At 40.4% G+C, this 26,375-nt stretch overlaps 1 protein-coding gene across 4 annotated transcripts in view; it reads left to right on the forward strand.

The window, feature by feature from the left end:
* CFAP43 (cilia and flagella associated protein 43) overlaps positions 1 to 26,054 on the forward strand; it is an 85,151-nt gene extending 59,097 nt beyond the window's left edge. For 3 of the 4 annotated variants that reach the window (XM_037063988.1, XM_037063991.1, XM_037063992.1), the window contains exons 21-38: positions 1,923 to 2,027; positions 2,743 to 2,859; positions 3,772 to 3,999; positions 5,385 to 5,591; positions 7,241 to 7,330; positions 7,624 to 7,704; positions 8,292 to 8,417; positions 11,410 to 11,529; positions 14,704 to 14,811; positions 16,347 to 16,433; positions 17,102 to 17,190; positions 19,154 to 19,367; positions 20,556 to 20,668; positions 21,621 to 21,780; positions 22,302 to 22,466; positions 24,367 to 24,447; positions 25,093 to 25,246; positions 25,443 to 26,054. In XM_037063988.1, coding sequence (XP_036919883.1) covers positions 1,923 to 2,027; positions 2,743 to 2,859; positions 3,772 to 3,999; positions 5,385 to 5,591; positions 7,241 to 7,330; positions 7,624 to 7,704; positions 8,292 to 8,417; positions 11,410 to 11,529; positions 14,704 to 14,811; positions 16,347 to 16,433; positions 17,102 to 17,190; positions 19,154 to 19,367; positions 20,556 to 20,668; positions 21,621 to 21,780; positions 22,302 to 22,466; positions 24,367 to 24,447; positions 25,093 to 25,246; positions 25,443 to 25,609 — 2,412 coding nt within the window. In that variant the 3' untranslated portion in view covers positions 25,610 to 26,054. The remainder of the gene's footprint in view (positions 1 to 1,922; positions 2,028 to 2,742; positions 2,860 to 3,771; positions 4,000 to 5,384; positions 5,592 to 7,240; positions 7,331 to 7,623; positions 7,705 to 8,291; positions 8,418 to 11,409; positions 11,530 to 14,703; positions 14,812 to 16,346; positions 16,434 to 17,101; positions 17,191 to 19,153; positions 19,368 to 20,555; positions 20,669 to 21,620; positions 21,781 to 22,301; positions 22,467 to 24,366; positions 24,448 to 25,092; positions 25,247 to 25,442) is intronic. The other variant, XM_037063993.1, reaches the window with a different exon arrangement.
* The last annotated feature ends 321 nt before the right edge of the window (positions 26,055 to 26,375 follow it).

The raw sequence follows: 26,375 nt of genomic DNA on the forward strand, positions 1-26,375 counted from the left end.
GCCTGGAATGCCCCTTCCTGTTCTGGCACCAGATTCTCCCGGACCTTGCAGCTGGACCACTCCGCACTGAGTCTGGGGTGGGTGCCTGGTTCCATCCTCACTCTAGCGTTGCTTCTGTCTCCAAACTCACATCTGGCAACTTGGCCCCACGAACCTGATCCTCTGGCCTGCTGACCTACTGACCACTGATGAACCCACCCTGCTCACCTAACCCTGTGCCTCTGCAGCATGTTCCTGCCACCACCACCCCCGCCCCTTCCTTGCTGCTTATCAAATCCCTGCACATCTCTCATGAAGCCTCCTGACCCTCTGGGGCAGGCTTTGGTGCAGAGAAAGGCTCTCCACATGCTTATTTCCCTCACGTTGTTTCTTTCTCCTGAGCAATGGGGTTTTGAAGAGATATCAACTCCCAAATGGATGTGAGCACAGAACCAGATGGCTCAGCACAGAACAGTGTTAGCAGATGGCACCATAAACCCAGCTGGCTTTTAGCACATTTGGGAGCAGAATACTGGTCTACAGGAAGAGTTAGTGGCACCTACCAGTCAGGGATCCCAGGTCTAAAGGGACCAGGCTACTAGCCATCCTAGGCCATGATCGCAACAACATGGGAAGCACCAAAGCCCAGGCAGTGGACAGCTTGGACACAGTTCTGGGGACGGAGTCAGAGGGGTAGGTCCAGGAGTCTCGGCGGTGGAGAGGGGAGGGCTGGGAATCAGGCAGGATATGCCAAAACAGCTGTGTATTGAAAACTTATTGCTTAAAATAATGTAAAACAGTATGAGTTATTATCAATGGACAAAAATGAAGTGAAATGCAAATTAAGCAAAGTATTTGTTCAGGCAGTGAATAAGTTAAACATAAATCAATAAGTGAATGAATAAAATAATAAGACATTTTCTAATCTGGTGGTGGGAGAGAAGTATTAGTTTCAGCTAGTTTGCTAATAATTCTGCCAAAAAGGTGAAATACACAAAAGGCTCTGAAGGGAATACTAAGGACTGAAGATTGTCCAGCTCTTTTGGCGAATTCTATTAAAATAACAGTATTTAATCACTTAAATATTAACTAATAGGGTTACTTAAAGCAGATAAAACTAATTGAGGTAACACATATGTTTCTAAACAGGAAAAAGTAAATTACATGGTCCCCAAGAATAGTAGAGTTAAATGGTAGAATTAAATGCAGTAAAGACCCCTGAGACAGAGGTCACAAACCAGCACTTTAAATATGCATTGACAAAAATTTAACCAACATTTAGATATCCGGCAGGTTCATAACATTACAAATTTCATACTTTTTTAAAAGACTCTCTTTATTTTTAGACAGAAGTGAAGGGAAGGAGAAAGAGAGGGAGCAAAACACCAATGTGTGGTTATCTCTCATTCACCCCCGCACCGGGGACCTGGCCTGAAACTCAGGCATGTGCCCTGACTGGGAATCGAACCAGCAACCTTTTGGTTCACAGGCCAACACTCATCCCACTGAGCCACACCAGCCAGGGCTCACACTTTTCTAATAAATCAGGGAGACTTAACACAGTGTGTTTTCTTCCCCACGCTACACCAACTGGCCAGATTCTGTGACAACATCCATGTGAGCTATTCAACCCACCACAGCTGTACAACTGTCCACACACCCACCTGGGCTCGTGTAGGGCCTGTTTGCCTTCAGAGGTGTTGCGTCTACACCTTTGTCCTCAAGAAAGGGAATCCTAGGCCTCCAGGCTGAATTTAGGAAGGTTTTCCAAGACAGGAAAGTGTTCCCACCAAAGTGCATCTCAGTGCAGAGCAGCACTGTGTGTTGGGGAAGATCCAATTCGTACCACGACATGTGCAGACTGGTTAGGGAATTTAGAAATGAGCTCTTTGTAAGAGGGCACATTTTCATTTTTATTTTTCTCTTCATCTATGTTCTTCAAGATAAGGAAAGACGTGGAGATGCATAACCTAGCCAAGGCGTATTTGACTGCCATTATTAAAGAAGAATGCTGGAATTCAATGGCTGTGAAAGGACGCTCTCTTAAGGTAACAGATACAACTCCTGAAATAAGGCACCACACCTGAACTTAGCCAATGAGACTTTTCGTTGAAAGGCTCAGAGCAGAAAAGGTTTTTCTGATATTTTAAAGAAAATAAGATATACAAAAAGGCCTTCAAAGCATGCCTTGCCCCTTTCTGTGCTGAATTCTACCTAAATGTGTCACTTTTTCTTGTCTCATCCTTCCCTCTCTGCTCAGTCCCTGTGTCCTTCTAAGCTAGCATCTCTCAAGATTTGTTGGCATACCACATAGGTGGCGTGTTTGGGGTTGGATAATTCTTTGTTGCGGGGGCTGCCCCATGGAGTGTAGGATGTTTTGCAATATCCCTGGCCTCTATCTACTAGACCCAGTTGCCTCCAATATCCCCATTAGGAAAACTCAAAAATATCTCTAGGCATTGCCAAATGTTCCTGAGGACCTGGGGGGGGGGGGGCAGAGAAGAGGGCAAGCAAAATCACTCCTAGTTGAGAACCACTGCATTAGAAGTAAATTCTTCACAAAAGCACAGCATTTTTGTACAAAGTTTACACCAGTGCTAACAGAATACGCTGTTTTGTTTTAAAGAAAGATTCCATCATCAATTTTACACATTCATGATAATCGATGAATATTCATTGTAGTCAGGAAAAACATCCCCCAGCTCATTCCAGATACACACATTCATACTAAAAATGCACCTATTTTGTGTTTTTCCCAACAAGGGCTTTCACATCCCCTATGTGGTTGAGAACTTCCCACTGAAAGAACGCCCGGATGAAGAGCTGAGAGAAGTGAACAGAGTTGTGCAGCAAAAGAAGATCGAAACAGAGTGTCTGAAGGTGCAATTTTCAATTAGAAACAGAGTTATATAAGTGATGTGCTTTGTTTCAAGGTCTCCTTCACACACATTTGAGTTGAGATACAATTTAGGACAACTTTAGATGTTGTTTGTCTCTACATTTTCATTGCTTGTTCATCTGCAGGACATATCCTAACGAGTATGGAAACCAAACCCACACAGTCAAGGAGCCTGTGCCCTACACAGCAGTCGCTGGCCTTTATTATGAGGATATGCTTTTAAAAATGAGTTCTGGAGTTTTGTTCTTGTCCTACCCAGAAGTTGTCTTCTTCCACTGCTACTCTTTTTATCTTCTCTTAACTCTTGAGAGATTGTATTTTAAGATAATTGGCTGAAGATGAAGTAGTGTCTGTTTTGATGCAATTACTCTTTGGTGGAATTTCCTAAAGAAATTCCAGCTTTTTCAAAAGCAGCCATCTCTCTCAAACCGCTGACAAAAACACTGTCCCACTGGTGTGGTTTTGTTGTGACCAGAACCCTGCATCCACTCTTTTTCCGAAACACACCATGAAGGCACACTCTATCCTTCCTAACCTATACCCACCAATTCGATGTGGACAAGTTTCTTTGTAAAATATGAAGACAAGGTGTGTGTTTTTAATGCTTAAGTTCCAACAAAGACTCAATATACTTATCAACAGCTGTCATCCTAACGGCCAAATACTAACCAGGACAATTTTTACCCTTCTGACTTATTCACAGTTTATTGGTTTCTGAGGCTTTTAATCTCTTCTGCAGCAGTTTCAAGATTTATTCATCCCTTTGAATTCTGTTGTTGACAAGACAGTTTATCACTTTAAAGTGATTGTTGTAATAATTAAGTTGTCACAAAATCATCCTTTAGAGAATTCTTATTATTGCATAACTTCCATGTCATCTTTTTCTTATTTAGCTGCGGAAAGAAATTATAGAGGTTCAGTCTGCTATTACCTTGGTTAAAAAGCGTCATGAAGAGGAAGAGGAAGAGGAGGAAGAAGATGTGGCAGTAAGAGACACCAACTTGCCCAATTACCTGCTTGGCAGTCTGAGTACTGATTTTGGGGTACCCACCTCCTTGTTGTCAAGCCAATTGGAACTTCATTCCAGAGAGGAGAAAATCAACCAAATAATATTACTGAAAGTGGGTGAATTTTTCTTCTTTATCCCCGAAAATCTCTAAAAATCCCCAGGAGGTGTGTTACAAAGGCTCAAACTGAATCTCCTGCCAATCAAATGATGCCTTTGTAGTACACAGAGAAACACCTGGAGGGCTGGCATCCCTGTTGTTTGAGCAGAGCTTGTGCACAAGGGTTGCTTTTGTCCGTTTGGATCGGGTTCCGTCATAATGGGCTTTCTAAACACCCTGCACTGGCTGACACCCCAAACAAACCGTTCTTCTACTTGGATCTTCAGTGAGCTCAACGATAAAAGAAACCCTTGAATGCCATCTTTCAGGAAACCCAGATGTCGGTTAGGACCTCTGTGTACAATGAGGCATGATTGCTTGTCCATGCCCTTAACCCAGATTTGTGTAACTTCTGAGGCTCAGGGGTACGGGGCAGCACCCCCCAGGCTCTAAGCTCGTACTCCTTGTTTTCCACCACACAAGCCACTCTCAGAACACACCTGTGCGTGCCTGCTGAAGGTTTTTGAAAGCGCAGTGACAGGGACTACACCAGTACCAAAGGTCTGAGTTTCCTGTTGGTCATCCCTGATCCTGAACGTCCTCCGGCCATGTCTGCAATTTGAGAGCTAGCCTCCTGCCACATTGCTCCACTCTCTCTTCCTCTCTTGTTCTCTTGTTCTCCTCCGACTCCTGAAACTCCTGTGCATGTACACTAAGAACTGTTTGGTTACCACCTTTGTTGCTCAGCTTCTGCTGAACTATGCCCTCAAGGTCTCACTTGCCTGCTGCTTTATTAACCCATCTTCCTGCAAAAAGGTAATTTTAGCCCGAGAAATTCTGGTGCCCGTAGTTAAGGGCATTATCCTGCCTTGTTTTAATGGTTTCATCTTCTGTAGGACAGATAAATAGACTGAACTCTGGTGGTAAAATAAAGGCCACTTAGAATTGACCCCCTGTCCCCAGCAGAGATGGAAACACTCCATTCTGACCCGCTGCCACCTTAGTCATTAGCCAGCTCACACCCCCTTCCTACCTGAGAATAACCTGACTGGATATAGGAACAATATTGTGTGTGGTTGTACCTTCTGGTAGATTCTTCAAACGATCTCTGAAAGCCACTGTTCATTACCCACCTCAGCATTTACCAACATAACTGCTTGCTGAGTTATAACTTTCATTTGGGGAAGGAGGTTGTGATATAACAGTTGTTGCCTTATTCCTACATATGGCAGAATGGCACTGGAGGTTACAGAACCAAGAAGTAGCTTCATATAAACAGTATTTTAGAAAGATTAATTTACTGAATCTTGTAAAATGGTTTTGGAGGGAAAGTAAAACTGTGGGATCATGTTGCCAGCTAAGATACGTGTTGTGTATTCCATAACATATTAATATTTCAGGATATCATTTACAAGGTAAAAGTTGTTTTCAATAATGAGTTTGATGCTGCCTATAAACAAAAAGAATTTGAAATTGCACGTGTGAAGGAAAGAAATGTAAGAATTCAAGAAATTATTTTGGATCTGGAATTGGAAGAATCAGTCTGGCAACCAGAATTTGAGGACTCTGAGAAGCCAGAGAAAACCCTTGTGGTGGAAGACAGTGAGGTACGGGCGGGCGACATTACCCTCATTTCTCATGGCATTTTCCCACCCTTTTATTTACTCGTCGTGTTTGCACTGCTGGAAGTGACTGTATTTGGTAGCATTCTCGGTTACAAGTATCAAACACCGTTGACATACCCTCAGCAATAACCAGAATTTCTTTTATGAATCCCAAAGAGTTCAGGGAAGATTTGGATACCAAGCCTAGAAAGAAGCAAGATCGTCAGATTGGAGCCTTGGGGCGGGGGGTGGGGCCTAGACCTTGTTCTTCACCTCTCAGCTCACTTCTCTCCGCATTCCAGCTTCCTCTAGCACTTTCTACCTTGTATCTCCTACACTCAAGAGAATAGCTGGTCTGAACTGGAATCTTCGTCCCAATTCCCCGAGGGGAGGGGCTCCACTCCAGTGCCCGCCCACAGGGAGGCTGGGCCACACGGTGGGAGGGTGGCTGACAGAACCCCCGTAATTATCTAGGCCGTGGGGGCAGCATGGGTCGCAGAGAAAGGGGGCTTGCTGGGCAGCCTCCTTACGAGGTATTTAGCACAGAGGCAGTTACAAGGAAACGAATGCTTAGAGAAAACAATCCAAATATAACCATATTTCTTTTCTAAAAAGTAAAAACTGCTACAGAATACTCAAAGAAAACCCCTTGCTCACAGGAAACCAGCTAGATTACTGAGGGGGTGGCAGGGGGCTGGGGCGGGGAGGTAACAGTGGTGCTTGAAAGTAACGACAAACACAGTCCTGGTTGAAGGCCAGGCACCTTTCTAAGTGTCCTAGATAGACTGAGACTAATCTGTCATTGTAAGGCCTTATGACGTAGGTACCAGTGTTACCTCCATTTTGCAGAAGAGGAAACTAAGGCACAGAGAGGTTAAGCAGCTTGACCGCAGTTTCAAAGCTAGTAAGTAAGAGTTGGGTCTGAACGCAGTCATTGCACTTCAGGGTGCTTCCTCTTAACCTCTACACTCTGCTCTATTTGTTTGAGGAAGTTGTTTCTTCCAGAGCCAGACTCTTGCCATAGGACCTGAGACTTAAGGACCCCACTCCGCTGCTCTCACCCAGGCTCTGCTCTGTGGGCATAGAGTCGCTTTGTGTGCATAACTAACTCCGCCCACTCACTTCCTCTCATTTGCTAATCACCTCCACATTTCAGAGAGTGATCTTATAAACCAAACATTTTGTCCTTCTCCTGCTTAACCCCCTCGGTGGCTGCTCATTTCACTCTGGGTAACACCCACAGACCCTTTCTGACTGCCTGTCCCGGGCCCCCTTCACCCCAGCTACGCTCCCAGCCTTGTTCTGTTGTGGCCACGCCGACGTTCTTGCAATTCCTTGAATGTTGTGAACTTCAACCTCTCAGACCTCCATCCCGCAGGATTTGGCTTAGATGACACTTCTTGGGGCCCTTTCCCTTCCAGTATAAATTAGGTCCCCTATTATCATTTCTTTAGGGACAGATGGATTTAGAGAAGTAATAGAGAAATAACAATCTATTTTTTTCCAACCTTCTCTTTGAAAAATAGGAAACTGTAAAATCTGGCCATACCCTTTATCCCCCTGAGACCTTCTGACCTTTTCTTGGTGTGTGGAAGGGAAGGTTGGTTGAATTTTGTAAGAATAGCATCAGGAAACTGTGTATTTTCTTTCAGATTACAGCTCAGAAACATCTTAAACCATGGCAAAAAGCCAAAACAGAATTGATTACGTCCCAGAAAAAGGACCAATGGCTTCAATTACAGGTATGCAGTTTTGCTCAGAACCTCTTTCCTTTAGGGATACCTGTTCATAATGTGGCTTAACAGTCCTGTACTTGGACTCCACCATGGAAACACATCGACACATTGGTCACGGTCAGAGGTCACTGGAATCTCAGTGGCCTCTCTCCCCTCTCCCCTCCCCTGTTGCAGGCCACTGTTCACCCTCCCTGACCTAAGTGCAGTCGTTCTAACACCGAGTGGGAGGCTGCCCACGGCGCCGCCAGAGCGCCCCGTGTCTGAGTCAGCTACCCTCACTGACCCCCACTCTTTCCCAGGCCTCTGAAACCAGACGCCGGGCCCTGATGGACATGATGGGAGGAGTCCTGGAAGTCAAGAAAGAAGACATTTTGAGGATGGTGAGATTTCCGAACATCCTTATGGAAGGTGGAATGGGGTGAAAAGAACTACTTAAATTTGACCATTTTTGTCTTTGTGAATTCAAGTTTCAGAAATTCTGCAGCAACAAAAACACAACCTCCAGTACCTTATAAACATACCACATAAGGCAAATAAGGACTTGGAAACCCCAGGCATGCCTTCCGAATGAAAACAAGCAACCGCAGTGGTTTTGGTCTCTACCGAAAGCAGGGATAACCCCGCACCTGTTATTCTCCCGAGAAACATTCCCTTCAATACCTGACACAGGTGTCCCCCGAGCTCGTGTGTAGTTCTAGCTACGAAGATATCAACACAAACCTCCAAACCTGTCACCTAAGAGTCTGGGTACATCCCGAACTGCCCAATGTCACTTAAGTTACAGGAGAACAGCTGTTACATTTTTTCTTGTATGTTGGTCAAAGTGTCAGGCCAGTCTTGCCAATGTGAAGAAGGACACCATGTTAAAGGGCTCTTGTTTTTAAGTGTAACGGGAACAGTGAGCTTTTCTATTGCACGGCTACGTGTAGGTTTGCGCTGCAGTACGCGCTTTGCTTTGTATCTTCAGGTGATCCCTCGGCCTGCTTTCACGGCAAAACCTGACGCTTTGTGGACCGAAGAGGAAAAGAGACAATTCAGAGACTATGAGAAAAAAGTCAAGGAGTTAAATGAAGAAAGAGATAAGTACAGAAAGGTCAGAAGAGCAAGGAATTAATATACCCTACCATATCCAAGGTTGTGTTTCAATGTATTTTCAAATGGCGTGTTCTTGGTTTTCTCATTGTCTTTAGTAGTTTAAGGATAGTGTTTCAAATGAAATTTGCAAGAGAATTTGGGAAAGTGAGTGGAGATAAAGTTAAAAAGTTAGAATAATTTTTGAAAGAATGTATTTGAATGTCTCTTAAAGTTCTTATTGATATCAGCGCTCCCCTCAGCATTGCAAGGTTCGGTGAGCAGCAGTCATGGTGTGGGCAAGGCACTGATCTGTGTCGTCTGTGTCATCTTCATCCACTTGGGTTCCGGAGTGTTCTGCATGATGTGTTCTCAGTCACAAGGAAAGGACTTGAGAGAACACAGCCAGCGTGGCACACGCGCCACAGTTCTAATTTGAGATTTTTACAAAGCACTTCTCCTACCTTTATCTTCTTTCATCACAAAGAAACATTCCGACAGCCCTGGCTGGTGTAGCTCAGTGGATTGAGTGTGGGCTGCGAACTAAGGGGTCGCTGGTTTGATTCCCAGTCAGACCACATGCATGGGTTGCGGGCCAGGTTCCCAGTGGGGGCCACATGAGAAGCAACTACACACTGATGTTTCTCTCCCTCTCTTTCTCCCTCCCTTCCTTCTCTCTAAAAATAAATAAATAAAATCTTTAAAAAAAAGAAACATTCCCACATTAAAATCACTCACAACTATGATAGAAATATAAAAACAGATGGTATACAACCAAATAAACAATGTTTATTCCTCTGTGATGAAAGTAAAGTCATAACATCACTTGTGGCAGGACAGTGGGTCAGCTTCACAGCAGCGCATCTCGTGAACAGATGCGGGAACTTCTGGTGAACCTGTCCTGTTTTCATTCACTGCCATTCTCTAACAGTGTCCATGCGTTTTACCCTAAGACAGTGCTTACCTGAAAGCCGAAATGAAGAGTTTCGAATGCAGTAAAGATTTCAGGGAGTTGGGGGACGTGCATAGGGGGCGGCATTTACTCCATGGCCTTACGCTCTGAGGCAGTGCGCAGCCCGCATCCTTAACCTCTCTGTTCCTGGGCCGTACCGACCTGGTAAACCCCACCTTGTTTAAGCCCAGTACTTGGCCTTCTCTGCGCGTGCACCTGCAGTGGGTAAAGAATAAAACACTGACTGGCTTCACCCTCGTGGCCTTAATCTTTTTTTTCCTATTTTTTCATTAGTTATTTTTATTGAATTTATGGGGGTTATACTGGTTACCAAAATTATACAGGTTTCAGGTGCACAATTCCACAAAACATTCTCTGCGCACTGTATTGTGTGTTCACCACCAAGTCTCCTTCCATCACCACTTACCCCTCCCCCCCATACCTTCCTCCACCTCCCTTTAATCTTTATTAGGTCCTGAGAGCTGCTCAGAGGTACTATTCAATTTCGCAGCTAGCTTGGTCCTCGGCACCTTGGGGATCTCGTTAAAAATGCAGATTTGGGTTCCATCATTCTGAGGAGATGGGAGCATCCTCAGATTTCTAACCATCAACAGGTGGTTAAGTGATGCCAGTGAGCCGACCCCCCTCGAGTAGCCAGATCCTAGAGGACCACTTCACACATCCTCTGTCCTCGAACTTCCAACACCACACCCCCTGTAACCTTATATTCTGTTTCACTTGGAGAAGAGAAGCAACTAAAAAATTTTCTTACTCTTCTATCACCACTATGTCCGGCGCCCTGCTCCGAATCCATAAAATCTCCCTGCCTTGCTGTGTCTTACGGATGGAATGGCCTTGCACCCACTTGGGCCCTGTCCTCCACTTGAGCACTAATACCATCCCGTCTCACCCACTCGGCATCGTTGCTACAGCAGTTTGCCCCCATTTTCCTGTCGCATCAGTTTTTCCCACAAACATAAACACATGGTGTAATCTTTTACATTGTGTACATCTCTCATCTTATACAAGAGAAAAGGAAACAGGATTCCCTTGAAGGGGATTCTGGAGTTCTCTCTACTCTTCCTGTTACTTTTATATTAGTCTGAATTATTTCAAAATAAAAGTTGAAGGAAAACAACTCCCTGAATCCCACTTTCCTCTCGATCCACTAGTCAGTGTCTCCTGAAAACACTCCAGAAGCAATCTGTGTTCAGTCCAATCTCCCTGTCCTCAGTCTTTAAAAAGAAGGGAGGGCGAGGGGCGGGGAATAGATGCTGAGCAGGTGATAAAGTAAATCAGGCCGAGAGTTATACGATGAAATTGATCAAAAGTTTATGAGACTTGCTTGTATTATTCTTGTAACTTTTCTGTAAATTTGAAGTCATATCAAAACTTAAAAGCTACCGACATTTTAAAGATAAAAATTATTTGTAAATATGTCTAGAATTGATCTGCAGATGTTGTTTTCTTTGAAAATATAAATTTATAGCTGTTCACTTACCTACTGTGTGCTTAGCTCTCTATCCTGGTGGAATTTTTTTATAAAAAAGAGGTGGAAATTTTTTCTCCTGATAAGGCTAAAGCATACAAAACAAAGCCAAGAGAGAATGTATACACACACACACACACACACACACACACACACTTCTTATTTCTTTAAAATCGAAAACATTACATGAAGAAGTATTTACAGCTTTTAGAAAAGCCACAATTTCTTTCCAGGCCTGATTGTGTGCCTGGCAATTTCTGTCCCATATAGTCGGAATTTTCTGGAAAGATTTGCTGCAGTTTGTTTCACTAGGCCTACTGCCACCTGCTTCATTAGTAACAATCAGTGATTTCACCTTCTTCTTTTCCACTGTAATCTTTTTTAAGCAAAAATCTCAGACCACAATATATTGAGTAAATCCAGGTGGAACACCTCTGACTGAAGGGGGCCGGGAGGCCAGGACACCTCACGGGACCTGCCCACCACCTGCCCTTCCCTGCGGCAAAATGTGAACACCACTTGTAGGAGCCTTCGATGTTTCTAAACGTTGACCTGCTGTTGCCTTCCTTTCAGTCCCTAGAAGCAGAATTGAAGAAACTTCAAAACTCAATTCAAGAAAGCACACAGAATTTTGATGAGCATTTGAAAAGACTCTTTGAAAGGAGAGTGAAAGCAGAGATGGTTGTCAACCAGGTAAATAAAAGTTTCCTTATATAACTTTCTTTTTTAAGGAGCTTCCAGGTCCTCTCAGTGTTCTTGGGATAAAGACCAACACCCTTTCCGGCACCAGTGTCCAGCAGGCTCGGGCCTCACCTGTGCCACCCTCTCCCTCATCTGCCACACTCTCTCCTCTGGTGTCTTGAACACACCACCCTGTCCTTCCTTCCAGCTCTGCCAGCTATTTTGCATCCTGGCCTACATCTATTCATCTGTCAGATCCCAGCATAAAGGCCAATTCCTCAAGCTATGTAAGCTCTTCTGTTGTATACTTTGTCAACAGTATACTTTGTATACTTTACTTTCTATCACTTATACAATTGAGTTTTAATTTATGTGAGATTACTTTTTAATGCTTCCAAGACTGTAATCTCCATGAGGGTAGTGTCTGAGTCTTTCTTGTCCATCCCTGTATCTCCATCAGCTGACAAAGGGCTAGGCTCATCTATATGCTAAATGAATGAATATTCCACATGCCCAAAAGATCAGGTGGAGAATCTGGCTAAATTTGATTCAGCAGTAACAATATCAGTGACATGTGTAACTAGGAGCAAGAAGATGAATGAATGAAACCTTCAAGTTCTGAGGGAAAATTATTCCTGACTTTGGACTCATGTGTAAGAGAAGAAGATTTTGAGAAATACAAGGTCTCAAAAATTTATATGCATCTCTTCTCAGGGAGAAATTGGAAGATGTGTCTCACCAAAGCAAGGGGACCAACCAAAAAAGTTGAGGGTAGTTAAAGGAACCTTCAGGAGGATGTCCGCATCCTCGGCATCCCAACAGTATACTGAAAGTATTTCCTTTAAGAGAGTTTGATTCAGGGATCCTTTACTGAGGTTTAGACAGGGTTAAGGGAAACAGCAAGGACTGGTGAAACACTCAGAGACAGAAACTATTGGAAACCATTATCATCTCTAGAGCTAGAGAGGCAGAGGAAGGAAGCTATGACCAGGACCCAGCAAGACCTGTAGACCTGGGAGAGGGCCGCTCCGCAGCAGTCCTGGCCATAGACAGAGCACAGTGACTTCCCAGCAGGAAGGGAGTGTATGTATATGGTAGTTAGGTGGGGGGAGACCGGAAGTGAATACCGCAGCATTAGTCATAAGAGTAGTATTAGTCATAATGGCCGAAAAAGTAAAAATAATCTGAATACCCAACAATTATGACTGGGTAAATAAAATATGCCTTAGCCATGTAATAGAATACTATTCAGCAATAAAAATGGTACATGCTACAACATGGATGAACCTTGAAAACCTGCCAAGTGAAAGAAGTTAGACACCCAAGGCCACATATCGAATTATTCGATTGATAGGAAATGTCCAGAATTGGCAAATCCGTAGAGACTGAAAGTTAACAAGTGGTTGCCTTGGGGCGGGGAGGCCTCTTGGGGATGAGCTGTGGGAAGAGAAGGGAAATGACTGCTGAAGGATTTCTTTTCAGAGGGGTGAAATATTCAAAATGATTGTGGTGATGGTTGTACAACTCTGTGAATATACAAAATGCCATGGGATTACACACTTTAAATAAGTGAATTGTATGGATTGGGAAGTGCGTCTTTAAAAAGCTGTAATTTTTAAAGAGATATGCTTAGAATATCTTTCATACATGATAATGAGGAAACTATCAAGGACTACTATCAGGAGCCAACTTTAAAAGCTCCCCTAAATGGATCTGGCCAAGTAGCTCAGTTGGTTGGAGCATCGTCCCAATGCACCAAGGTTGCAAATTTGATCTCTGGTCAGGGCACATACAAGAATCAACTGATGAATGCATAAGTAAGTGGAACAATAAATTGGTCCCTCTCTCTAGCTCTTTAAAATCAGTAAATAAAAATTAATATAGATAAAATTTCCAGCAGAAAACTGTACTTGAACAATAATTAATTTTTTTTAAAAAAAAATAAATAAATAAAAATATTTCTAAAAAAAGATAAAATTTCCCATAAATGGAAAAATTTATGATTCAACAATAATAATCATTGTAATTGACCAAAACCCATCAAATTTGCTTAAAGTTATGAATTTGTGATGTTTTTTTAAAATGCCAGTTGTCAGGGGGGTGGGACGGGATGGGAGTAATAGACAGAAAACTGTACTTGAAAAATAATTAAATAAAAAAATTTAAAAAAAAAAAATGCCAGTTGTTCACTTTCAGAGGATAACAGCTAATTTGTTATATAAAAATTGATAAACTATCAAGTATTTGTTCTGCCTTTCTATGTGAACTGTACCATTAGTAATGAAAAATAGATAAGGAAAAACATCTCTTTATAAAATAACTTCAACTAGTAAGAAAGGAGTAACGGCAATAGACCATTACCCTTTTGTGACTCCGAATGCATTAACGGGCCTGGGCACCGAGTACTCATAGCCACTGATCTTGTGAGAAGAAAAACAACCTGATACCGCGGGTGTTGTATCTCTCCTGGTCAGACAGTGTCCTCTGCTGTCTTGCCAATGGGACCAGACGTGGGTGTCAGCAGGCCTCTGATCCAGCTGCCGATTTTCAGGAAATACATGGGATGAAGGAGCCTGATAAATTCCCATAAATATGCAGTCGTTGAACCCAGACTAGGTGAAACTGCAGATAACTACAACTAAATGTAAGGAAAAGAAAGGGATGGAAGGGAACCTATAGGGTATAAGAGGCTTTGAAAAGGTGACAATTTCGTAAATGAACAAGTCTTGCTCTAGTGCTTGGAGATACATACTTGAGCAATAAAGAACTACAAGGACACACAGGAAAGAGATTACTCTAAATTGGGACAGTGGTCACTGGGATTGAGGCTATGCTGGGGACACGTGGAAGGGGCTCTGGGCAGTGGCGAGGTTCTGTTTCTGGGTCTGGGTGGTGACTACAGGAGTTTCTGCCTTTCTAATAACTTGTCCAACTCCACATTTGTTTTATATGTTTTTCTGTAAATATGTTTTATCTTACAATGAAACGATGAAAAGTGCAAAACCAATGAGTAGTTATTGTAGCAGTTTATATTCCCGTTTTCTTAAAAGGCATTTCTCTTACTTGTATGTCATGAACTTGCTGGTAAGTGCCAAGTCTCCGACACTCCCTTTTTGTAAAAGAAGTAAAAAATCCTTTTTTGGGTAGTAGTGTTGACCACCACTCCCCTTTTCAATGTTTCTACAGGAGGAATTGAAAATAAATAACCTCCTTTTTTCTTTGCTGTTGGATGAAGAAATAAGCTCCAGAGAAACATTCCTAAACAACTATCTTGTAAGAAAGCAGGAAGAGAGAGTAAGTATAGGATAGGATATCCGAGTACAGCGCTTTGATAGACATGGTCCTAGCTAACAAGAGTGCACACACACCTCCCTCCCTCCCGTATTCCTAACTCCACTGTGTGCGTTCCCTGGCTCCTTGGCTGGGACTTTGCTCAGGGCTGGTGAAAGCATGCGATTTGTTAGTAAAGTTATGTGATTCTGCATTTGCCGCCATTTAGTCAAAGGAAACGTATACTTTTTTATATGGCATACGGTTTCTAAATGAGGCCATATATCTTCATGACTGAAAAGAGCTGCTTTCAATCCCTGACTGGCTATGGGGCCTTGGGCAAGACTTTTAGCCTTTTAAGCTATTTGCAAGCTCTTCCCTAGGGAATATTGTTCTGTCTGGACCATTTGGCATCCTAAGTTTTACTAACCATGTAAGCAATGGATTATCTTACAGAATTGAAAGATGGCATAGTCTGAAAAACTCTACCAAAATTGAAGCACAAATAGATACGTTTCATTAAAGAAACAATGGAAGAAAAATGCTTGTCACTTAATTTTCAAAATGTCAGCTTTTATTGATAATGTTAATATAAAACATTTATGAACGAATAAGTTGTCATATGTGGTATATGTACTTACTTTTTGCTCAGAGTCTGTTAAGCAGCGTACGCAAGGCCCCTTCTAAATACAGCCCTACTCCCAACACTCCGGGGTTTGGGAGCCCCCTCACAGACGTGGAGGCTGCCTCAGAGAGACTGGCAACATGCCTCAGTCCCCCAGTAATATGCAATGTAGCGGGAGCTGGAACTGGGGAAACAAACGAAGACCACCCCAGTGAGAATGCGTGAGCTATATAGTCACGTGTATATACAAAGGAATAGAAAGGGAATCAGCCACCATCATTCGTTTGGAGCAGACACTCAAAGACAGGCTAGAGGATGGGAAAGCGTTGTTATGAGTGAAAGAGAGGCCTTCAGATGCCCTCTGATCTGACGTTTTTGGCATGAGGAATCTGGGGGCAAGTTAATTAGAAAGCTGGCCATCTGGGTGATTAGCTTGGGGAGTATATTGACTTTCTCTAGTTAATTTCAAATTGGAAATTGTGGCAAAAATTAAGAAATCTGAACGTTACTCTCTGAGTCTTGGCAGTTTGGGGCCAATTGCTGCACAGGTTGTGAGTCGGAGTTCTATTTTCACATGCGGTCTGGCTGTGTTGTCCTTCTATCTAGTCTGTCTCTCAGAAACCAGGTCCAGGCGACTCCCGAGCCTGTGAGATTTTATCATCCATATGCCCTGCCAAGAACGTAGCTAGGTCTGCAGTGACCTCCATACTCCCACACAGAGCTAGCTGTACTCAGACACATGCGATTGGATGTTTGTTCTTTCAAAGTCTCCAGTTGGTTTATTTTCCTCTATAAATGTTGTCTGCAAGGAATATTTCCCTGACACAGTTATCTTGTAGGAGGAAATTCCTTGTTCTTTTTAGTACCTCCAGTGTTTTTGTTTCTTCTGAAAAAAATATGCAATTACAACAGGCCATTCCCAATGTTATTACAGAGCCAGACTTCAGAGGCCGTCCGGAAATCTAAAGAAGACCTCGACATGTACAAGGAACACTATGACAACTTACTGGCAGAAGACAAGGTGAGAGCCGCTGTCTTGCCCACTCGCCAGTGCCGTAAAGCGTGGCTGCCAGGAGTTGAGGGGAGATTAGGAGGAGTATGATTTAATTTCCTCATAGATTTTTCTCCTACTATAATTCTCAGTTATGGATGAACTTCATTCTGTGCCGGTATAGATTTCTAAGAATCACTGTGTAGAATAAATTTTTGTAAGCATCTCTGGTTTAAGCTTGTCAAAAATGAGAAAGATTATCTGCACTTCAGGGCTTTTCAGACTTCAGGTCGCGGGCCCCATTGGGTGGTCATGCTGTCAGTGTGGTAGACTATAATCAGACTATAATGAAAGCTGAAAGTGTATAAAGAAGAATGGAATGGAATAGAAGAATAGATTAGAGCACCTGGAATGTTTTACGGGTAAATATCATTTTGTGAAATTCTAGCTCTGAATGATTTCTAAAACCTCTTATATGAAATAATATTTTTAATTCACTGATGTGCTTCCTATCCAAAGTAAATATTTAAGAAATCCTTGTGCAGCGAGTAGTCACTCCCTACCAAGCCTACTTTATAATCCCAGTTTACATGGATTTTAAAATCAAAGTGACATAACCCTGTGTTTTAAAGGGTATTGTCAACACATAAAATGTTTCTGAAAAGTTGCAGTTCTGGCAGTGATCTGTCTGTGCCTAGGTTCTCGATCGCAGCTTTAAAAAGGAGTTTTCTGAGGTCCCCAGCCATCAGGTGGACGTGCTCTACAGACTTTTTAAACGCCGACCAAGGTTTGTTTCTGCTTTGCTGTCACGTTTCTGAGGAATGGTTTGTAAATGGACAGGAATATTACTCGACTCCAGCTTCTTCTCCTAATTAGATGGAAATATTCAGTCTAATATGGTTTACATGAAAATGTTCATGTCTGTATTAGAACTCTGTTTTTTATATTATTCTTATATCTTAAGGTAGGCCATGAAGGATAATCATTTCTTTTAATTATTTAAAAATTGTTAAGTAGGTAAGCATAGTAAAATTATAGGTTCTATTTTATACAAGAAAGTAGTTCCTCTTAAGTCATAGATGGTATACAGATTTATAAATAGGCTTTCCTAAGAGGTGTCCCAGGAAAAATTAGTCCTTTGTGGTGTGAAATGGGGTTATGTAAGGCTTCCAAGACAAAATAAATTTGGGGAAAACACCAGGTTAAAAAAAAAAAGGTTAAGCAGTTTTCTTTACAAGAACTTCTCAGAACTTGTTTCTAGCCTTTGGGTCTCCAAGTACAAGAAATAGAGTGTGTGGCATTTTCCAAACTTATTTGACCACAAATCACTTTTTCTCAGAGCATCTCATGTGACTGTGTTCAAGAGTCACATTTGAAAAATGCTAGTATAAATGCTTGAAAAGAACTTATCAGAAGAGTTCCACCCCTGACGGTCACGTGTTCGATCCCCGGTCAGGGCACACCAAGGTTGCAGTTTCAGTCCCCAGTCAGAGAGCGCGCAGGAGGCAACCAGTCAGTGTTTCCATCTCACAGTGATGTCCATCTCTCTCTCTTTCCCTCCCAGTCTCTCTGTCCCCCTTGCTCGCTCTCTAAAAGCAATCAAAAGATGTACTCTGGTGAGAATTTTTTAAAAGTTCTAAAATACCTGATTTTTATACTGAGATTAGCATTAGAATCACATTCCTGCATATTCCCCAATTTTTATAAATTCATATTTTCATGATTTTTCAATGTCATCTAGAAATGTCACAAAGGTATAGGCTCATTTGTGTCTGGGATACAAACTCACTCTCTCACCTTTAAGAGGTTACATGCAACCTGAAAACTCAACTTAGAACATACCTTATATCTTGGTTTCCCTATTGTTAAAGTAATGAGTTGTAATAAGCCTTGTTAAGAAAGTAGCGAGACCTCTCATATGTTGGGAGGCAGCCGTGGAAAAGGCGTAAGTTTTACTGTCAAACACAATTAGCCTTAAACCCTAACTTCACCATCAGACCTGTGACCTTGGACCAATAGCTTCTCTCAGAGCCTCACTTTCCTCACCTACAGAAAGAGGATGACGAGTCCCTTCACTGTGTGTTGTAAAGCATTTGACCATGAATTCCCTTTCCAGCCACAGCCCAGGGAAACAAAACTGACGTATTAAAGCAGATAAAGAGGCACTTCCTCAGGTCGCGTGTGTATCTGAATATAGTCAAAGCCACTCGCCTGCTAAAAGGATACCAGCAGGGGATGTAGGACAGGACAAGGAAGCATCACTCTTGTCTCGGGCATGTACTTGCTACCTTAAAATACACAGAAGGGTGTATTTTTAAATTCTTATATGTTCTTATTTTTGGTCATGGTGTTTCCTTTACTGCTTAAAGAAGATTCTTTAACATTTCTTTCTTGTAAAGCTGGTTTAATGGTGATGAACTCCTGTGGTTTGGTTTTGTTTTCGTTTTTGTTTTGCTCATCTGGGAAACTCTTTATCTCTCCTTTAAGAAGGGAGACATTTTCTCATCCAGGTAAATCTGTCAGTGCTGACAGTAGTTAGGGACATCTTCTAGTCCAGCCAAGGACACATCTGGGGACCCAGAGACTGTAGAAGCAAGTCAGAGTAGCTGCTTTTCCCTCAAGGGCCCTCAAGTGCCCCCGGAAAGTGCTGCACAATGTCATACCTATGCTAAGGGTTGTATTATTTAACATCGATTTTGTTCTGTGTATGAGAATATGCAATGTTGATGGGCTGTTATCGATAATACCAGGATCCACAAACAGAAACCGCACGCAGATATGACTAGTATGGTGCCTTTTGGAGAGCGGCCAGCATCTGGGAAACTGAATGCAGATGCCTTTGCCCAGTTAATGAAAGCCATGGACGACCTGGACAACATTAACAACATGCCAGAAGGCTTGACTCCCTTGGTCTGGAATCATTTCTGTACGATCAGACGTGTGAAAGTGGAAAACGAACAAAAAGTATGTAGTAACATTTTATTTCATTTAATTTCATTTAATGTACTAATATAAAATATATGGCTTATGGTGATCAACACTTACAGAAAATCTAATTTATTTCCAGTTTCCTGCTAGAGTAAGATTTAGTAATATTAAGAATAATGATGACATAAAATATTAACATTAGTGCTACTGAGGTGAAGTGTAGGTCTCTGCTTGTGTACGCCCACACTGTCCAAAAGGGGGGTCACTCGCTCCATGAGCTACTGCTCACTTGAAAGAGATACAGCTTGTCCTAATTGAGACATGCCGTAAGGGAAAATACACAAGATTGAGAAGACTTCAAAAATAGTGAAAAAATAATAGAAAATGTCTCAACATTTTTATACTTATTACAAGTTGGAATGATGATGTTTTAGACATACTGTGCTAAATAAAATATATTAGTAAAATTAATTTCACCTGTTTAATTGCACTTTTTATAATGTGCCTACTACAAAATTTAAAATCACTTGTGTGGCTGCTGTTTATGGTTCACATTACATTTCTCTTAGTTGTACACATAACTCCCCTTTCCTGTCTGCCTTGGCCTTGAGTAGTCTCCGCCTCCTTTTGCGTAGATTAGAATTGTGTTTCACCAGAAACAACTTTATAGATTTGCTGTAATATTTTTTAAATGTAGCAAAGGATAACAAGTTGAGAGTGTGTTCAATTAGATAGAGAATCCTTCCTCTTATTGCCTCTTGACCACCCCTGCCTCCCCTCCCCCAAATTCCCAAAATTCAGTGCCACAGACATTAGGTTTGCATATTTTTGATAAGGTATATATGATTTTATAATTTTGATAATATGATTTATAATTTTATAATATGATTTTAAGATTTTATAATTTTGTCTAACATGAAGAGAACAAATTTTAAAATAAGATATAAGAAAAATTCTAGTTGCTTGCATATTTGATTTTCAGCAAGAAGAAAATTTGATACTTTTCAAATTATTCATGGGAGATAACATGTAAGTTTTAGATATCTTGTATTATTACATAATGGCAGGGATTTAAATTTGTATTAATCTCTTAGAAAGATGAGGTTGTTAAGGTTTTCTAACAAAGTTAAGAAAAGTGTGTTTTCTAAAGTTCTTTTAAAATTAGTTTGCTTTTCTTTCTAAAGCTCTGTGTGCTCTGAGATGTTTGTGGTTTGGTTTCTTCAGGTAAAGCAGAAAGCAGCTGGCTTGATGGAAGTGGTGGCCTTCCACCGGAGGAGAGGTGACGAGGATGAGAAGGTGCAACAGGACATTGAAAGAGTGTCCCGTGAACTCATTCTGTAAATCGAACCTTTCATTCATGTTCATTTATTCAAAGTCTAAGCAAGGGCTAGGTTAGCTTGTATTACCATGGGGGAAGAACGCCTACACACCGACTTACAGTTACCAGAGACCTATCTATCTCTCTGGACTTTCAAGTGCCCCTTGTTACAGAATACCTTATTTCCAAATGGAACATGCCTACATATTCCGTTGCTACTAGAGCAAATAGGTAACTTTTGGAAAAATCTTAGTATTTTTTTCATCTGCTTCTTCTGCATAAAACTATTCTATATAGAGAATTTGTTTCTGCTAGTCAGTACTTTTGGTCTCAAGCCATATGAACCACTGTGTGGAAAATTAAGCAGGTATCCAAGAAATTTCCATTTAGACACATAACCAGCCAATATCTTTTTCTTTTGGGGAGCTTGTTGTATTTTGCTGGCTGATGGGGATCCTGTTTTGTCCTTGCTTTTCTTTGGGCTATATTTGTTGCCACATTGATACATATTTTCCTGATGTTTCCAAACTCAACATTATACATCATTTTCAGATCTAGGCTATTCAGAGATATATGAATTACCCAGAAATAGATTTGATAAGTAGCATATCAAATATTGTTAATATAATGTCAAAAGTCAATACACAGGACTTCAATAAATTTGTTTTTTGGTAGCATCTTTATTTTCTTCCACTTAATGATCACAATTATATTAATATTTTTAAATCATAAAGTGAAAGTTTATAAATGTATTTTTATCCCTTCCATTCTTTGAGCAGCCCAATAAGAACAGGTATCATGGAGATCTCTGGGAAAGCTCATCATTGGGAAAATATTTTCCACACTAATTTCCAGCAACTTTTCCTTCTACTAAAAGAAATTTAAGTTTGGATTTATATTCTCGGATAATAGGTGAAATTTAAAATATAAGTATATTACAACTACTGACTTGGAAGTCTTTTTCAATTTAGGTTACAGGAAGAGAAAGTGAAATTCCAATTGAATTTGACAATCCAAGTTCTCCTTAAACAAGGACAAGTAGAAGTGGAAAATTTCCAGTTATTGCTGGATTATTCTGATGCAATTCTCATCAACAGGAACATAATTGAAGACCTGAATTCTGTGATTCGGGTAATTATCACTTTTTAAAGAGAAAAAACAACCACATACTACTTGCTGTATCAAATATTTTTTATTCTTTCATTTTCGTGACAAAGTTGTCCATTTTCTTCTGGCTTACAGAGTTTCTGACATGATGGCCATTGCATTTTTTAAAAAAAACCTTGTTCCCCTTAATGTAATGTGTCTGCCTTTGGGGCTTTTGGCTAACGTTTTTCTAGAGTGCCAGGCAGCAGGGCTGCAAATGCATGTAGATTGGAAGACAGGTGACTGGTCTGCCGAATCACTGGCATGTCAATTGGCCGTGCCATTCACATTTATCTTATAATTCCTTCTGTTCAGCAAGTATCATGCTTTACAGTGATCAGATTTTCCCCAAGAAGTAATTTTAAAATATTTGCTATATTCTTAAGCAAAAAAATTTATCTCTGTGATCTGAGGGTTTTCTAATTATAGGATACAGCTTCAGATATTCTCTGTTCTTTGTTCAGAATCATGTTATGGAAATATCAGAATGTACCTTTATTTTTAAGGCTCAAGGACAAAAGAAAGTTACTAGCATGATGGAAACGAAAGATATCCACAAAGGAATATTCCAGATTGAATGGGAACATAAGAAAATGGAGATGGAAATGGAAGATCTAAATCAAAAGGCTTGGGATATTCAGATGCTGTTTTTTTCGAGAGAACGTCAGAAAGTAAGTTCTCCCTGCTCCACTATATAATTTTAATTTTATTCATTAATGCATTTATTTATTTCACCAGTATTTAATAAGAAGCCTCCGTGATATTAAGCATATTCTAAGCCAGTAGTATTTCATAGTGTGTCTACGAACTCTGTCTTTTTCTTCCAGTAATTTACATTTGCTGCCTTGGATTCTTCATGACCCATTCAGTTCTATAGTTCTATTTTGCAGTTCACAAAGGATTTCCTGATTGTCAGATCCAGTAGTCACTTTCTCGGTCGTCACCATCCTTCAACTCTCTGTAGCATCTGACCATCTTAATTGACCATTCCTTTAGCTTTTTTTTTAAAGATGTTATTTATTTATTTTTAGAGAGAGAAGAAGAGAGGCAGAAAGAGAGGGAGAGAAACATCAGTATGTGGTTGCTTTTCACACAGCCCTACCTGGGGACCTGGCCTGCAACCCAGGCCTGTGCCCTGACTGGGAATTGAACCAGCAACCCTTTGGTTCCACAGGCCAGCGCCCAATCCACTGAGCCACAACAGCCAGGGCCATTCCTTTAGCTTTTATCATCCCTGTTTTCCTCATTTTTTCTTCCAACGTGTCATAGCACTCTGCCTCTATTACTGATTTCTCTTTTGCTTCTAATTCTTAAATATACTTATTTTTGAGACTCTACCCTTAACTCTGCTTTTGTTTCTTTCCATGCCCTCTGCTTTTATAATCTCTATTTTTCTAACTTCAATGATTACTTTTAAAAGACTAATCCAAACTCTTTGGATTCCAAGTGAATTTTAATTCCAGTCCAAGCACTCTGGCCCTGACTTCCAGAGCCCTATTTCTATATCCCCCACTTGCCAATAGCAAATCTTCTTAATTTGCTTATTTCTGTTCTTTTCAGTCACACACCCAGGCTTAAAGTTGTGGTCATCTGTGACTACCCTCTTTGTCTTGCCTTCCATGTCTTGCCTCGTTTATCTCTGAATTCCCTCGTTCTCTATCCCCACTGCCTTTACCCTCACTCAGGACTTCCTTTCCAATTATTTAGATTATTTTATAATAATCTCCTAACTGGTCTCTTGACTTTGGCTCTTTCTCTTATCTAGCTATACTATATACTATTGCCAGATTAATATTCACATTTGGCTTTAATAGCATTACTGCTCTACTCAAACATTTAAAATTTCTGCTTCTTACCTGGCAAATGAATTATGAAATCCTTAAGTGGACGTTCAGCATTCCTCGAGCTAACTTTTCAAATTCATTCTCACTGTTCCTCTCTTCCACTGATCCCACATCAGTATTCTCAAACCCAGCTGACTACTGTTATCTCGGATTCTCTCTGTGCCTTTGCTCATGACCAGTTCTTCTCCATAAAATATCTTTCCTCATTTTTTTCACATCCCAAATCTGTCTATTTTTCAAAGTCTAGCTAAAATACCATCTCCTACATAAACCTTTTGATTTCCCCCAATCCAGAGAAACCACATCCCATCTCAACCTTTGAAGTTGCATGTCATTTTACATATTTTCTGGCAACTAATCAATTCTATATGTTCTCTCTTTTTGACAGTGGGTCATGTGACTTATCCTTGTGTCTTCTTCAGTGTCTGTAACTGGCGCGTTGTTAACATGGGACTCGAATGGGACGGGAAATATTTGGTGACTAGAGTGAATGAATGGGAAAATAAACTCTAGGAATTTGTACTTATTAGCATATAGGTGAGCATTTCAGTGGCTAAATACAATATAGCACAAAAGTCAGATAAATCTTAGATGTATAGTTTTTATGAAAATAGGATTATGAAAATTTTTTATCTTATCAAAACTAAGATAATCTTTATAAAGTTTTATATTGAAAGTAATAGCGAAAATGTTCTTACATATATTGAAATTTTTTCTTCTCTCAAAGTTCCTAAATGAACCAAACTATGAGACTCTGATTGCTGTTCAGATTGGAATAATGGAGCAAACCATCGCTGTTTTAGATAAGGTAGGCCTCATAGGTATTGGGCATTGTAATGCCAACATTTGTGATCATTTATACAAAGTAATGGTGTTCCAAATCACGAACTCGACCAGAATCTAACAAAGTTGAGATCCTTATTGATCTTCAGGATGTAATTAGAGGTCCCTAAATAGTGTTTGCAACCATAACAAGTGTGGTAGCCTGGAGCACCTCTTTGAATATTAGGATTAACCCCTTGGGAGATATCCGAGTGTACATGAATTTCCTGTTTCACATTAGGTTATAATTTGTACATTCAAAATGTTGATAGTCTTTCCTTGGCATTGTAAAGGCTTTTTATTTTTTATAGCTGCTTAACAAATGCTCAGATCTGATTGTGTAGTATATGTAAAGTGAAAACAAAGTAATCTCAAGGCTATGTATGTGTTTTAATCTTCTCCTGTGTTTAAGAATATACGAGATTTTTTTCTGAAATGTGGTGTTATCATACCATTCCATCTTTCAATAAATAATTTAGGTACCTACTATGTGCAGGCATTATGCTAGGCACTAGGGTTATGGTGATTAGATGATTTCTTAACGATGATAATAAATTTAAAAATAATGTCTTTATAAAATATATTTTTTCAAAATTATTTTTGTGGGTTGTCACGGGAACAAACATTTCAGACCCACAAAAAGAATGTGGAAAACTGCAAAAAACTACTTAAAAAACTGGAAAAGGTCAGCAATCAAAAAGATGTAGCAAATTATACTCTAAGCTGCAATTTACGAGAAGAGTTGGTGGCTGTCTCAGAGAGAAAAGACATCTGTAATGCCATAGGTAAGCTTTTTTTCCCCCTTTACTCCACTGTAGATTCTTTAAATTCTTTAGATTTCAGTATTCCTGAAATCTGTACAGTTGTTATAAAGCTACCAGCATGTCATCCCCATGTTTCATTTATTCTGAATGCTATTTCTATATTGAAAAGTTTAGAAAATAATCCAAGTAATTCCTTTCTTCTTCACTTTTGGGATAGGGTCTATATTGACTTGTGAAAAAATTGCAAAAGAACGATATGAGAACATGATGCAACAACAAAAGTTAAGAAATACTTCAAAAGAACAAGCCAAACAGATTTCAATCCTGGAGGCTGAAGTTGAAAGATTAAAGATGAAAACGTTTCCTGCTCTTGTTCCATTGTAAAAACACTGGTGGGAAACACAAAGCCAAATCGATCCTTTAAAAAACAATTTGATTAAAGTGATTTTTTGGTTTTTCACATAAGGAAATTTAAGTAGAACAACTTCTCAGTTGCATATTTTAACAACAAATTATTTAATTTTAGCTTTAATAATTATAACAATATTTATCCTGCATAAATAAGTGTATAAAATATCATGAATTGTTGTTTTCAAGAATGAACAAGACTTTAACTCAGAAAGTATTCAAAATTTATTTTATTTCATCTTAATTTGATTAAAAATTATTTTCACAGTAATAGTATAGAAAGTTAAGGGCAAAAAGAAATTATTTTTCACCTCAAGTGACATTTCCAATTTTATAAATTACTTGAAGTTATGAGACAATGGATGATTTTTTTACTTTTCTATATTTCCTAAATTTTCTTCAAGAAACATTGATTCTATTGTATAATCAGGAGAAAAATTACCAAAACATTTAAGAATATTCCTTGTTCAGCCCTGGCTGGTGTAGCTCAGTGGATTGAGTGCGGGCCTGCGAAGCAGACGATCGCGGTTCGATTCCCAGTCAGGGCACATGCCTGGGTTGCAGGCCAGTTCCTGGCAGGGGCCAGTTCCCAGCAGGGGATGCACGAGAAGCAACCATACATTGATGTTTCTCTTCCTCTCTCTTTCCCTTCCCCTCTAAAGATAAATAAATAAAATATTTTTAAAAATATTCCTTGTTCTAACAATGAGAATATGGTAAACTCAAATATGCTTGGAAGGGC

The sequence above is a fragment of the Sturnira hondurensis genome, unplaced genomic scaffold (genome assembly GCF_014824575.4).
Source record: "Sturnira hondurensis isolate 20B ecotype Veracruz unplaced genomic scaffold, ASM1482457v3 Scaffold0014854, whole genome shotgun sequence".
NCBI classification, from domain to species: Eukaryota; Metazoa; Chordata; class Mammalia; order Chiroptera; family Phyllostomidae; genus Sturnira; species Sturnira hondurensis.